This window comes from Pelodiscus sinensis, chromosome 5 (genome assembly GCF_052426305.1).
Source record: "Pelodiscus sinensis isolate ZL-2025 chromosome 5, ASM5242630v1, whole genome shotgun sequence".
In the NCBI taxonomy this organism is placed as follows: Eukaryota; Metazoa; Chordata; order Testudines; family Trionychidae; genus Pelodiscus; species Pelodiscus sinensis.
The window spans coordinates 24,417,944-24,431,737 of NC_143056.1; the positions used below are offsets into that span (position 1 = coordinate 24,417,944).

At 42.3% G+C, this 13,794-nt stretch overlaps 1 protein-coding gene across 9 annotated transcripts in view; it reads right to left on the reverse strand.

Moving 5' to 3' along the window:
- EML1 (EMAP like 1) overlaps positions 1 to 13,794 on the reverse strand; it is a 164,128-nt gene that overhangs the window by 104,839 nt on the left and 45,495 nt on the right. The window contains exons 1-2 of one of the 9 annotated variants that reach the window (XM_075926588.2): positions 6,289 to 6,708; positions 5,036 to 5,087 (exon numbers count right to left, since the gene is read on the reverse strand). The exons of 1 other annotated variant lie outside the window; for it this stretch is intronic. Coding sequence is in view for 7 of the 8 variants with exons in the window: in XM_075926584.2 (XP_075782699.1) it covers positions 6,289 to 6,355 (67 nt within the window). In the remaining variant the exon portion in view is untranslated. Of the gene's footprint in view, positions 1 to 5,035; positions 5,088 to 6,288; positions 6,715 to 13,794 lie in introns of those variants that run through there. 7 more of the 9 variants (XM_075926584.2, XM_006123772.5, XM_075926586.2 and 4 more) reach the window with 7 other exon arrangements.

Genomic DNA, 13,794 nt, shown 5'->3' on the forward strand with positions numbered 1-13,794 from the left:
CAGGTATTAAGTATGTAAAATACCATTTTAAAACAATATGTTTAACTCATTCAAGGAGGCGCAAGTGGAGGGAGGGGGTTATTCCCACCAGCCAAAGTCAGGCTGGATCGGTTCCACCGCCACAGGCAGGTGCCCAACCATGCTGCAAGCTAGGACATGGGAGCAGCCTCTGCATGTGGCTAGCCTCATGTGGGATGGGCACTGCTCAAGCCCTCACCAATAACCTTAACCAGTAAGCCTCATCCATTAAGGGTGAAGCTTACCAGTTAACTGGTTAATCAATTAAATGTTCACAACTCTAGTCTGGAGCAGGGCCAATAATAAAGCACAGGGCCACATGTAGGGGAACTGACTGCACACGCCTCACACCAGCCCTGGTGCCAGTTCTGCATTGGTGAATAGTGAAGAGAGTATTGTGATGTATACAGAACTGAATTAAGACCGGATTCATTTCACATCATTTCTGGAAAGTAAGAGAGATACAACTTTCTATCACTAAGAATCACTGCTATATTTAGACCAGAGAACACCCTGGTGAATACACCAGGGGGTTCTCAACCTGTCTCTTTTTCAGGTCCCCCCAGAAATGCTATAGAAACCCCACAGCACACCTGCCACACAACTTGTTTTCCACATATAAAAGCCACAGCTGGTTAAGGCAATAGCAAATAGGTCCTGGGTTCTCGTGCCACAGGAAGCACTGTGAAGCTAAATTGCTCAAGCTTCTGCTTCAACCCCAGATAATGAGACTCGGGGCTCTAGGCTTCAGCCACACTATGGGGCTTGGGCTTTCTGGCCCTGGGGCTCAGCGAGTCCCCCTGAAACCTGCTCACAGTGCTCCAAGGGGGGCTAGATTCCTGGTTGAGAACCACTTCAATAGACTCCATATTCCATTGCTAATTCCTTCACCCATCCAATGCTGTTGTAGTTTAGTTTAAAGGGAGGGAGACATTAGCAGGGTAATGTTCCCTGGATCTGAACATGGCTGTCGCCAAATCAATCTACTAGAAGGCTCATCTTCAGCTACAGGCATTTAATGAGAAGGTGAATTGCAGGAAGTATATTTTATGTATGTTGCTTGGTTGTGGGTACTATTAAAGAGATACTGGAAGTCTATTTTATAATATCGCAATTACTGTATTAACTCTTCTGATACTCAGGTTTTATGAATACATTATTTCCCATTGGTTTAAACAGGGATGGGACAGAAAAAAATGTAATGTATCAGCAGGTATTTTCCACCACATTTTTTGAGGTAAAGTTTATTAATTTTAATATTAATAGATTCCACATTTCAAAGTGTATTTTCATGCAAAAAGGCTGTAATTGAAGAATAAATATATGATAGTTTTACTTTCCCCCTCTAGCTGTCTGTATTTGAGATATACTCTTGATGTTTAAAGTGCTGTATTAAGATTTAAGGATAGAAGCTCATACCTTGTGCAAACCCTAAGTAAATGGGCTTATTGCAAAACATAGGAACACTGGGCAGCTGAATTCCATCACCTGTATCCTGACCACTCATTAAGCAGGTCCATTGTTATTACTGCAGTACCAGGGATCTGCAGTAGATCACAGTGTTTACTACAACACCTGCACATGGAAGAGTCATCAGTGGATCCATGCAGTTTGCAAACCTCTGCCCAAATCCTGATTACTTCCCTAACTTACGTACAGCTACCCCTGCTCACTCTTGCATCTGAAAATTCTGTTAGTGGCAAGAAAGGTGATGTGTAATTCTTGTGTGTAACTGTGGATCCATATTCTGGACTATTCTTCCTATCAAAACAATGTATAAAACTGTAACAGGGCTGAAATGAAAGCTTAAGAACAAATTTACTTAACAATCATTATCCCAATTTTACTACTTCCACTTCCTCTTCTATTTTGAGAAATGGTATTTGGTCTGAACATTTTTCTCACTAACTCAACAACGCTGCTTTTGAACGTAGAGAACAAATTAATAAATCAGTAATTAATTGCATATTATAGGTAAACTGAATGGCTTCCTTCCTAAGAATAATAGCAAAGTTATTCTAATCCATAACCAAGCCTGAGAAACATTATCCAAGATCTCATTTCTAACATTCCAAGTCAACTATGGGTGTCTGTTTGTTATAAAAGCTGCTCTGCTTAACTAGAAGATGCCTTAATGTAATTTATTACCAACATAAGCAAGACAGACATCAATAGGAGGAACAATAGTGTGTTACTTAAAGAAAAGCCATACATACATATGCACAGTTTAACTTTAAAACAATTAAATATTTTACACATCTACAGAGATGTCTTCTGAAGATCTCAAGGTAATTTGCAAACTTATTTATTACACACGACTATAGTAAGAATGCACTATTTACTTCCAGTTCATAAGTAAGGAAATTGAGGCATAAAAGAAATTAAGCAACCTTTCAAAGGCCACAACGTGAGTTAGTGGCAAAGCAGAAGTAGATGTGACTCCTAATATTTCCATTCTTAGTGATTCTCACGCTGTGGTCTATCCCTTGTATTCAATAAAACAAAAAGGCTGGAGTACTTGCTTTAACCGTGTAAAGAATTTACTGTAGGTTTTTGGATACCAAACAAAACAACTCAAAATAAAGATGAAAAAGATCATTTTTTCTCCAGCTTCTTCTCCTCTCCCTCTTTTCTCTAATTGCTCTCATCATTGCCCTATCCTCCCCATCAAATACACTTTAACACTGCCTAGTGCATGAATCTGGTTTTTCTTTTGTTTCTACACACCTCAATTCTAAACTGCTAGCATATCCCATTATTTCTTCTTTTAAAATACTAAAATGAATAATTTCCTCTCAGTACTAAAACCCTTGAAACACACATTGATTATCTTGGCAAGTTCCATCTATCAGCCTTCCTCAAATATTGCTTTTCCCTAGGCCACACTAGAGATGTAAAATCCTGTTTAACTGGTTAACCAATTAAAGGAGGAACAGGTTGGGGGGTTGCTCCAACCCAGCTGGAGTGGCCTCCTCACCCACCGCTGGACTGCAATGTCCAGGCTGGAGCAGCCACTGCGGCAGACCCCTCACAGGGCTGGAACAGCCTCCTGTCCACAGTGAGCAGGAAGCTGCTCCAGCCTCCATCCGTTAAGCTTAACTGAAGAAGTGGGTTGTGCCCATGAAAGCTCATGATACCATCTACATGTTTTTTTAGTCTTTAATGGTCTACTGGTCTATTTGTTGTTTTTAAAGTTTTCCCTAAAACTTGTAGATGGTATCATGAATTCATGGGCACAACTCACTTCTTCAGGTGACTGGACTAACTTGGCTACTCCTCTGAAGCTTATCTACATGTTTTGTTAGTCTTTAAGGAGCTGCAAGACTATTTGTTGTTGTTTAAGTTTTTCCTTAATCGGTTAAACATTCACATCTCTAGGCTACACTATACAAAATGAGGATTTTGAAATTGTGTTCCCCTCTTAACATAAATGCATACATTCTCTCAGGGTATGTCTACACTTGCACCCTAGTTCGAACTAGGGATGCAAATGTTGGCGACCAAAATTACTAATGAAGCGGGGATTTAAATATCCCGCACTTCATTAGCATGATCTCGCCCGCGCACTATTCCGATCGCCAGCTGATTTGAACCATGAATTGCGCTCTGGGCTGTGTTAGTTTGAATAAAACCCCTTGGTTCGAACTAACATTACTACTCATTTGAGACTCCAACCACATTTTTTCCCTCTTCAAATCTCTGCTACTTCCAGTCTAGGTTTCCCCAATCTTCTAACTGTTCCCTGTTATTCTCTTCCCTACTCTCAGTTTCTTACACACCAATACATTATGCATGCAAGAGCTTCCCGCACACCCACAAAGCAATCTTCCTCTCCTCTTTCAAACAGAGCACCTCCATTGGCATCTTCTGCCTTTGTTGTTTTCTCATGAGCCGAATGGGTCATTCTGAATTATCTGATCTCCTCAGGGCAGAGAATGTTGGTCCAATTCTCTAGGTCTTTCATCATGTAAGTTTGTCTCACTGAAGAGGTCTATATAAGCTTGAAAACTTGTCTCTCACTAACAGAAGTTAGTGCAATAATGGCACATAAAACAGAGTTACTTATTATACACTTTGTGATATTAGCTATTGTATAATTTAAAGAATACCTAGAAGTCTTATATTATAGAAAAAAATCATTTATCCATCTTCAAACAATGAACATGGAGGGGATGAAATGAGATTTTAGAATTTGTCTAGCATGTATTGTAACATATTTACAGCACTGACAATGATATATCCAGAATCACAAGTCAATATGGGAAACTTATATTGAATGCATAACATTCTCTTTAACCTATTAAAGGGACAGCTATTTCAGCTCACAAATGTATATCACAAATGATGGAAATGGAAAGTAACCAAAATATTTTGCTCAGCAAAACAACTCGCTATTATAGAGGCTAAGCTATAATTTATTTCCTCCCGGAAAACAGAATTAATTAGTATCTAAAGTTAAGCATAATGTAAAAGTCTAATAGACAAACTAATATTACTAACACAAAAAGGGCTAGTTTAATGTTTTGAAGGAAGCAGAAAATAAAGTGTATATATATATATATATAGATGTATTGCTATGTGCTATATATTACGTGGCTCATGAATCATATTCTTAACATTCTGAAAAGTTTAAAAAACAACAAATAGACTAGCAGCATCTTAAAGACTAACAAAACATGTAGATGGTATCATGAGCTATCGTGAGCACAACCCAGTTTGGGTTGTACCAATGAAAGCTCATGATACCATCTATGTGTTTTGTTAGTCTTTAAGTTGCTGCTAGATTATTTGTTGTTTTTTAAGTTTTTCCAGTTACAGACTAACTCCGCTATCCCTCTGAAGATTCTGAAAAGTGTTATCATAGTCACATGTTCCACAAATATTAGGATTCCCTGCTAGCCTAAGTCTTCTCCCTAGAAAAAGCAGGCAGAATTTGTCATCACCATCATCACTATTTGTTCAACAGAAGTTATAGATCTGGTTTTAGTAGTTGCCCTCCTAAAACAACTTAACTTACCCTTCTCATGAATACCTCAACAGTTAGAATTAGGTAAGTTATCACAAGGAGTCTAGGAAAGAAGGAATAAAATATATGTGCTTACACAGTATTTGGTAAAGCTTTAGAGATAAAATACTGCATTTACACTTAAAATATTATTTCCAAAGAAAAAACAATTCTTAAACTGGGTTGTAAGGTTTGCAATGACAAACATCTTTACATTTTGATGCATGCTATTATTCGTATTTTTAAAAATTATTTATTACCTTAAAGTGACCTTAAATATTTTCCTTGAGCAGCAGAAAACACCAGTTAGACAAAATAAGCATATCTCAAACATCATTCAAGGCCAATTATATCAATGTTTCTTTATGGTATTAGTTATTCCTCTTTTCCTTCTTTTTATGCTCTTTTATTGCAAGCCATCCAAGCACAACTGAGATTTGAATAAATCCCTCCTAAGGAATGTCAGAAACTACAGAACATATTCACTGATTAGTTTAGTTTCAAACTGGCACTTTATCCTAAAAATAGCCTCCCTTGGGATCATATTAGTAAACAAATTTAATAAATCTCCACCAATACACCAAGCATCGAGCCCTCCGAGAGAAAAATCTTTAACTAAAGCACATTGCTTACAACTTTCAACTCTCTCCCCCACTCCTCCTTCACACAAGACATGATGATGTGAAACAAACACGTGTCAGTTGGACACGGTTTTAAGGTGGTGGCTGCTTGTGGATCATGCACATTCCAATGCAGAGCTGGGTCTTCCATACACACAGTGGTGGGGTGGGGAGGTCCCCGTTTAGGCTCTGGCGGGGGGGGGAGGAAGATCGTGGTTACAGACCCACGTCCACGAACGAGTCAGATGCCAAAGAAGTTCTGCGCAGGGGCCGCCTATCCTGCACACACAGCAGCAGCAGCAACCATGGTCTGTCCGCTTTGCGCTGCGGCAAGGAGGGCGACGGGGCAAAGTTTTCCCCTCCCTCTTCTCCCAAGTGCAAAGCGAGAGATCCACAGTTGGAGCAGCGGCGAAGATCGCAAGAGCCGGGCAAGGCCCTCTCCGGAGAGCCCGCCGCCAGGCTGCGCCAGGGGGGTTCCCGAGCCCGGTCCTCGCTCCGCACTCAGCCGCTTGCAGCCAGCCAGGGCGCAGCAGCGCTTCCAAGGCAGCTCCCGCACCCCGAGCTGCCGGCCGTCCCCAGGCCCCCTCAACGCGGGCGCAGCCCGGGCAGCCAGCCCCGGCTCCGCGGGGCCCAGCCCCCCCTTACCGTTGCAGAACTGGAGCAGCGAGGAGGTGTCGTAGAGGCTGCTGTAGCTGGAGAATCCGTCCTCCATCCCGACTCTGCTCCCCCGGCCTCTGCCTGTCCGGCGCTGGCGGCGGCTCCCGGCGCTCACCCACACACAGAGGAGCTGGGGCCTGCCTGCCGCCTGCCTCTGTCAGTTGCCATGGCAACGCAGTCACTCCGCGGTGCTAGGGCTGCTGCCGCTTCCCTCTGCCTGTGGCGGGGGGGGGGGGGGGGAGGGGGACGGCTTCTCCCGCTGACGGGAGGGGGCAGAGTGGGGCTGCTTCTCCCCTCCCCGTGACTGGGGGACTACTTCTCTCCGCCTTGTGACTGGGGAGGCTGTTGCCCTTCTTGTGACTTGGGGCCGCCTCCCCCGCCCCGTGACTGGCGGGGTGCTTCTGCCCCTGTGTGACTGGCGGGGTCTCCCCGTCTGACTGGGGGGGGGGGGCTGCTTCTCTCCCTGTGACTTGGGGGGAGTTCTCCCCTCTCTGGGGCTGGGGGGGGGTGTCTCCCCTCCCTGTGAGTGGGTGGGAGCTGCTGCTCCTTTGCCTTGAACTTGTCGCACTGAAAGCCAGAGGGTTGATGAGCCGCGACTCCTCTTCGGGGTGAGGGAGAGAGGCTGCTTCCCGCACCAACGGGGGCGCCGGGGGAGGCAGTGGGGCTATTCTCCCTGCAGGGCTGGGGGCAGTGGGGCTGCGTCTCCCCCGAGGGAAGGCAGGGAGGGAGCGGGACGTGTCTGTGTCCCACCCCGGCAAGGCGGGGGTAGCCCAGCCTCTCCTAGCCGGGGTCCCTGGAGAAGCCCAAGCCTCGACGAGAAGGGTGATTCCCAGCTCTGTGGTCTCAGCCGCTCCCGCAAGCAGCGGGTACGAAGCCTTTCAAAATACCGGCACAGGAGCCGGGCCCGGAGCAAGAGCTGCCCCGGCTCAGTCAGGCGTGAAAGCGCTGGCGGGCTGCCGCGGGGAGGGAAGGAGCCGGGGGCGGGCAAGAAAAAGAAAGTGAAAGAGGCGGCGGGGTGGGCAAAAAAGGGGCGTAGGAGGGATGACTCTGTGTGATGTTAGGCAGAGCAGCCATTTCTGGCCACTCGCTCTAGCCAGAACCTCCCACGCTCCTGGCGCTCGGGCTGCTCTGCAGGGAGGCTGAGCCAAGCTCTTTTCTGCCACCAGATGGGGAAAGCGGCACCCACCGCGCCCGGCTCTCACAAGGACAGGGGAGAGATTTGCTAGTGTAAATAAATGACTGAAGCACTAGCGCCATCCAAAAGGCAGAGTCCGGACGTTTTACCATTCATTGGTGTTGGGAGGCATCCACACAGTCACACAACGGGGGAGAGGGGTGACGAGGGTGGAATGAGACTGTACAAAGACTCTACGTTAAAAATATCTCTGGCCTAGAGAGTCAGCTCTGCCTCTAGCTCTTTAAAGGCAGGCTGCATCTCCATTGCAAACTTCTGAAGGGTTAAGTTTAGCTCCATTCACTACAAAGAAGAAGAAAAATTGGTTTTCCTCTTTTTCCACTTTTCTGATTTAATTTAGGTTGTACACTGATTGGGGCAGAGGTCTCAGAGCTAGAGAAATTACTCAGAGGAGTAGCCCTATTAATCTGTAATTTTTAAAATCAATTACAGTACTACTCAAACAAGCAAGTTAAAAGTATATTGTTAAAAAAAAACCCTGTTCTTAAGTAAAGGAGCAAGGTACACTAAGAATTAATTTCTTAATCTAGGGGGGGAAAAATGACACAAGAAGATACCAGTAAAGCAGTTGAGCAGATTTAGTGGGACAAAATCTTGTTCCTTTCTTGAGTGACTTTTTTCAATACTAAGGCTCACAGATCAGAACACACTTGAATGCTGTTCAAAAGTTCTGCTATCGCTGTTCAGGTTTTTAAATTTAAAAGCCTTGATTTTCAGATTTAAATAAACTATTTCTAGTCTTTCGGATGAACTATGCACATTATCAGTTTAAATGCAAATGAAATGTATTATATATAGACCATATCAGCATCTATCTTTATATTTATGCTTATCACTATTTTATTTAGACCCCTTCTTAGCCTCAATCCAGCAACTGCTTGCATGATATTTTAAATGTGCAGTAATTATTTCTTGCATGTGCAAAACCAGCACAGCTCTCTTGGGCCTTCTTTTTAAGGCATATATGATCCATCTAACAATTCCAAAAGCACTAGGTTGTTCTTCAGATATCATGGTTTTTTGGTACCTGCTACACTATTTTGCCATAGGTTTAATACAAACTGAGACTTTACTTCCTTTTAAAACACCCTTTTCATATTTCTAGTTTATTCTCTTTTTGAAAAAAAAATATGTTTTAGTATGTTAGTTTCCTATTACCTTCAGACAGATTTAATATAATTACTGTGCTCTCAGCAAGATGTCATTGCAAGTGGAACCTATTCCTCATTAAGATGTCAAACAACTTCAATATACATTTATGAAAACCTCATTATGATGTGTGATTTTGATGCCAAAACAATTTATTCATAGGTCTGTAGAGATCCCAATACAGTGGGAGTTAAATTAAGAATTGCATTCAAAAGCATTACCTTTGTAGTAAATTATCTACAGTCAGCAAGGTAAACCACAATTAAAATCCCAGGGTTACAGAAGTTTTGATAGGGTGAAGTCAATATCTTTCACAACATCTGGACAAAACAGAGCGGCACAGCTCCAGTGCAAGGATGAGCAATTAAAAACTGAGACAAGAGCAGCACTATTAAAGGAAGATTAAATATCTAAAACCTTAAAGCCTGACTAATTCTTAAATATCCTATAAAGGTAATACCTAAATGAAACCTATCAGCTAGCCATACTGTGTAAATCAGCTGAATGGCATTAAATAAAATAGTTTCAGTTAAAATCCTTAGATGCTGTTATTCCATTATATTCTGAGGCCAAAGTTTAGAAATTAAAAATATCATAATTTGATTGTAAAGATTTTCAGATTTGTTACAATCTTATTAAATTACACTATAGAACCATAAAATGAAAAAATAAATTATATCCTCACAATGTGCACAATGGAACAATAGATCTGAAAGATTCACTAATGTGTCTAAGAGCTGTGATGGTACAGCTAGCCAATGAAAACAAATCTTTTTATAATCCATTATTCAGTAAATTGTATATTTAATGGATTTGTACAAACAAAAATCTGAAACTGTCTACATGGGAATGGAGCATTCTGAACAATTAATTGTGGACTGATTTATTTGTGTTTGTGCATATTTATTATTGAAAATTTTAAATTTCTGGGTAACCTCATTTTTGGAAACCCCATTTTGTAACTATTTAATTCTTTAAGTATTTGCATTCCATTACTCAGTACAGGAAATAATTAATTGATTACTAAGAATGTTAAGAGCTTTTGGAAATCCTTAACAGAATTTTTTAGTATTATAACTTCAAAGAATAGGGTGAGTACATCATTTATTTTGATTTTAAGTCAAAATAATTTTTTCTCACTACCCCTTTACAATGCAATAATCAAAGACTTTTGATATTTAGTGTACCATATTGCTGGGTTTTTTACCTTTTTCTTTGTTATTTGTTAACCCTTTTGCAATAGCAGAGAATATCAAAAGTCTTACATGTCACATTAACACCACCTTTTAGAAATTTCATATAAAAAATTCTGTAACTCATAGCTGTGGAATTCCTACAGAACTACTTGGGCTTTATAATGTGAGATTGTGGTTAACATATAATTTCTGATCAACGGTAGGGAGTCCCAATTACACACTGAACATGAAGTAAGGTTACTGAAAGTTATATTATCATTGCACAAAATCTAAATAACTGACAGTGACTATAAAACCATTATCATATTATTTACTTTTAGCAGTAATGTTGAGAGAGAAGTCCATAAACACAAGCACATTCTTCATGATTAATAGAATCAGTAGTAAGTTATGGAGTATTTAACTGAGGCTGATTGATTAATATCTAGTCCAGTTTGGTAGTGACAGAAAGTTTTACCATCTAATGGACATTTGGAGTTGATCTTAGTTCAGTTCTCAGAGCCAACTTCTAATATCCTTTCTCACACTGAGTAGAACTGTAGTCTCTGAGACATCCTGTTGTCTTTATGAGTCTATTTTCAGAATAAATTGCTACTTATTTTAAGTAAAGGTGTCAGAATCTGGCCCCTTGTGAACAAGAGTCTTCATCATAATACACATTAGCACAACTAGAAATAGTTAGACCCCATTTGGGGTAGGTATAGCTGAAACCAACATTCTGTTTGTCACAAACACAAAACTGCTTCCTTAGCCATAGTGGTGTTTCCATCAAGACAGCGTAATGCACTCTTGCAAGGCATCACAGAGAAGTTTGAGTTGGGACTGGTTATGATGCACCTATTCTGTGCACCGCAAGTGGACTGTACCTTCCAAGACAGGTAAGTGAGTATGCTTAGCAAGCACTAAATTCACTAGTTAAAGGACAAAATTGCAAAATATGATCTCCCTTCCCAGAAAAGAATTTCTAAATGTAGACCATTTACCCATATTTGTGAGTAGGGTTCTGCAACTAGACCCTATCAAAGGCTCAAATAAAGATTTTCTTTTCATGTATACTGTAGGAAAGGAAGAAATAGCCAACCACATAGTCACCTTTGTGCAAACACTTCAACTACTAGAATAATGGTTCACTCTAAATAGCAGGATTCTACTGTTTCAGGACCAGCAGGGGTCTTCATAAATGTCACTACAAAGCTTGCTTCATACATGTGGGCACAGAGGGGATTCAAGGGAAGAAACATGATTATACAAGCACTGTCTGGATACATTAAAAATACAATATAACAAATGTGCAATGAAACCCTCAAAGGTTTGTATGTTCTATAATCCAAATATAAGTATGTTGCATTATTTCCATGTACAACATGTTGTTTGAGTGACATACAGTGGTAATGAAGTGTAGTTTCCTGTATAATCAGTAAATACTATAGAAAAATCAAACCATTCAAAAAAATAGCACTTTGTAAATAGGTTGAATTGCAAATGTATATAGCGTGCTTTGAAGATGAAAAGAATATTACTTTGCATTTTGATAACATCTTCCATTAAAAAAATCTTAGCGTTCTCTACAAGGAATTTAGACTTACAACACCATTTTCAACAAAGTATTATCTATTCTTATTTTAACAGATTTGGAAAATGAGATAGAAAAATCCTAAGATTTACCCAATATTATACAAGCTGGCCAGTAGGAGAATCAAAAATAGACTAACTCTCAGTCATGTACTTTAACCTCTGAATGTCCTACCTATGAATGCTACAGACAGTGCCTGCCCAATTTATCATTAAATGTTTTCAAGTGCAATAGCCAGATTCATAATATTCTTAATACCATAAATACCCTGAAACAAATTAGATACAATACACTTCCATACATGTGATAAAGTGAATATATAGCATATACAGCAGTAGATTTACAGATTTGACATCTTGCTACTAGCCTGAGGAGATGCAATATGCACTGCAGCTAAGTAGGAAAACAGCCCATTTTTTTCTAATGAGAACAGCAACAGATGCCTTTGAGACATTATGATACTCATGCAAAAATTCTCGTCTCAGAATCATAACTCTGGGCCAGATCCTATCAACACCATGGCTGAGGAGGCAAACAATTCAACAAGGATTACCTCTAGAAGTTTTCCCTACAGCAGTCCTTCAAAAACACAGTTTTTAATGATACCAGGGCCTGAAATCTCCCAATCGATGATTATTTAGGCTTTACAGCAAGGGAATCCCTGATGCACAGAGGCAGGAACCATATTGCATACCATGGAACTGCCATTTCTTCCCCATGGCAGCAGTCCTCCATTGGCAAGGTTTTCCATGGTGGCATATTAGTGTAGATCAAGGAGACTTAGAAGTAGTTAATACAAATCTAAGCTATAGTAATTCCCTTCCATATGGAGCTCAGCAAGCAATGGTGCTGAAGAGGTAGTCACTCCCTTAACACCCTCCCAAATTTTCCAGAGCCCCTTGCATAAAGAGTCTTTGTGGGGAGTCTTGCACAGATAGCAAAAGAGGGACAGTGCTGAGAAGCTAGCTTTCACAGAAATACCTTCTCCACAGAAAAGGGAAGCTCTACCTAGAGAAGGTTCATTTTATCTCTGAGTTATAGCTATAAATATGTTGATAATATGCAAAATCTATTTATTACAGATACACTGACTCATTAATATTTTATCACACTCAAGATACCAGCTACATGTTTTGTTAGTCTTTAAGGTGCTGCTAGACTATTCGTTGTTTTGTTAAAGTTCTTCCTGTTGCAGACTAACTCGGCTACCCCCTGAAGCTTTTACATAGTTACTTATATTATATTCATTTATAGTTTACTAGAAGACTTACCTGGCATTGCCCGGGGTCCTTCAGGACAGGGGGCTGGCGGTGGGGTGTGTGTGTAGGAGTCAAGGCAGGACCTTGGGGACGTAGGGAGAGGAGGCTCAGGGCAGGAAGCTGAAGTCATGAGGAGTGCAGAAGTCAGGGTGAGGGGTTGAGGAGGGGCTCAGAGCATGGGCCTCGGGATGTTGGGGAGGCAAGAATGATGGTTGGGGGTGAGAAGAGGCTCAGGGTGGAGGGTTGGAGTGCAGGAATCAGGGCAGGAAATTAGAAAGGAAGGAGCCGAGGGAAGGTGGAGGGGCTCAGGGAAGGTTTTAAGGTGGAGGGTGGTCACCGGCTTCTGCGCAGGGTGGCGCACGCTGCCTGCCAGCTTGTCCCAGGGTAAGAAGGAGACTGTGTACTCTGCTCTCTGGCTTCTCCTGGGGTTGGCCAGGCGTGAAGGAGGAGCCATGCACCCCACCAACTGGCTTGTTCCTATGGCGAGGTGGGCTGCATAACCTGCCAACCAGCTTGTCCTTGGGAAGCCCCACTGGCTCTCACCAGTCCTGGTCCAGGGGACAGAGCAGGGGGCCTGCACAGGCTGGGCCCTGATGGTGCTTGAAGTAAAGGGCCATGCAGGCCAGGAAGGGGATGAGCATGCTGGGCAGTCCAGCAATGCTGGGGTTGGGGATGGCTGTGGCTCCTCTGGGGGTGGTGGGGCTCTCTCGCCTCTTGTCTGGTGGGGTCTTCTTCCCACCATTTGGTGGGCCTCTCTCTCTCCCTCCCCCTCCTGGTGGAGCTTATTCTCCTCCTCCCTGTATGATGAAACTTTTCCTTCCACTCCACCTGGCAGGTCCTTTTCTCCCTCCCCCATCCAGCAGGGGCCTTTTCTTCCCTCTCCCCATTCAGTGGGGGTCTTCTTCCCCCACAAGGCCCCAGCTCTGGTGCTATGGCCAAGAGCCAGGGGAAAGTGTTTGGTGCAGCTGCCCCCAATGGTTACTCTGCAGTATAACTCTCCCCCATGCTAACTGCCCACAGTGGCCACTCTGCAGTACAGTGTCCCTCTGAACAGTACCGTCCCTTTCCATGTTATGGAAAACAATCCATTCCAGGCACATCCCATTTTCCTGGCACAATCAA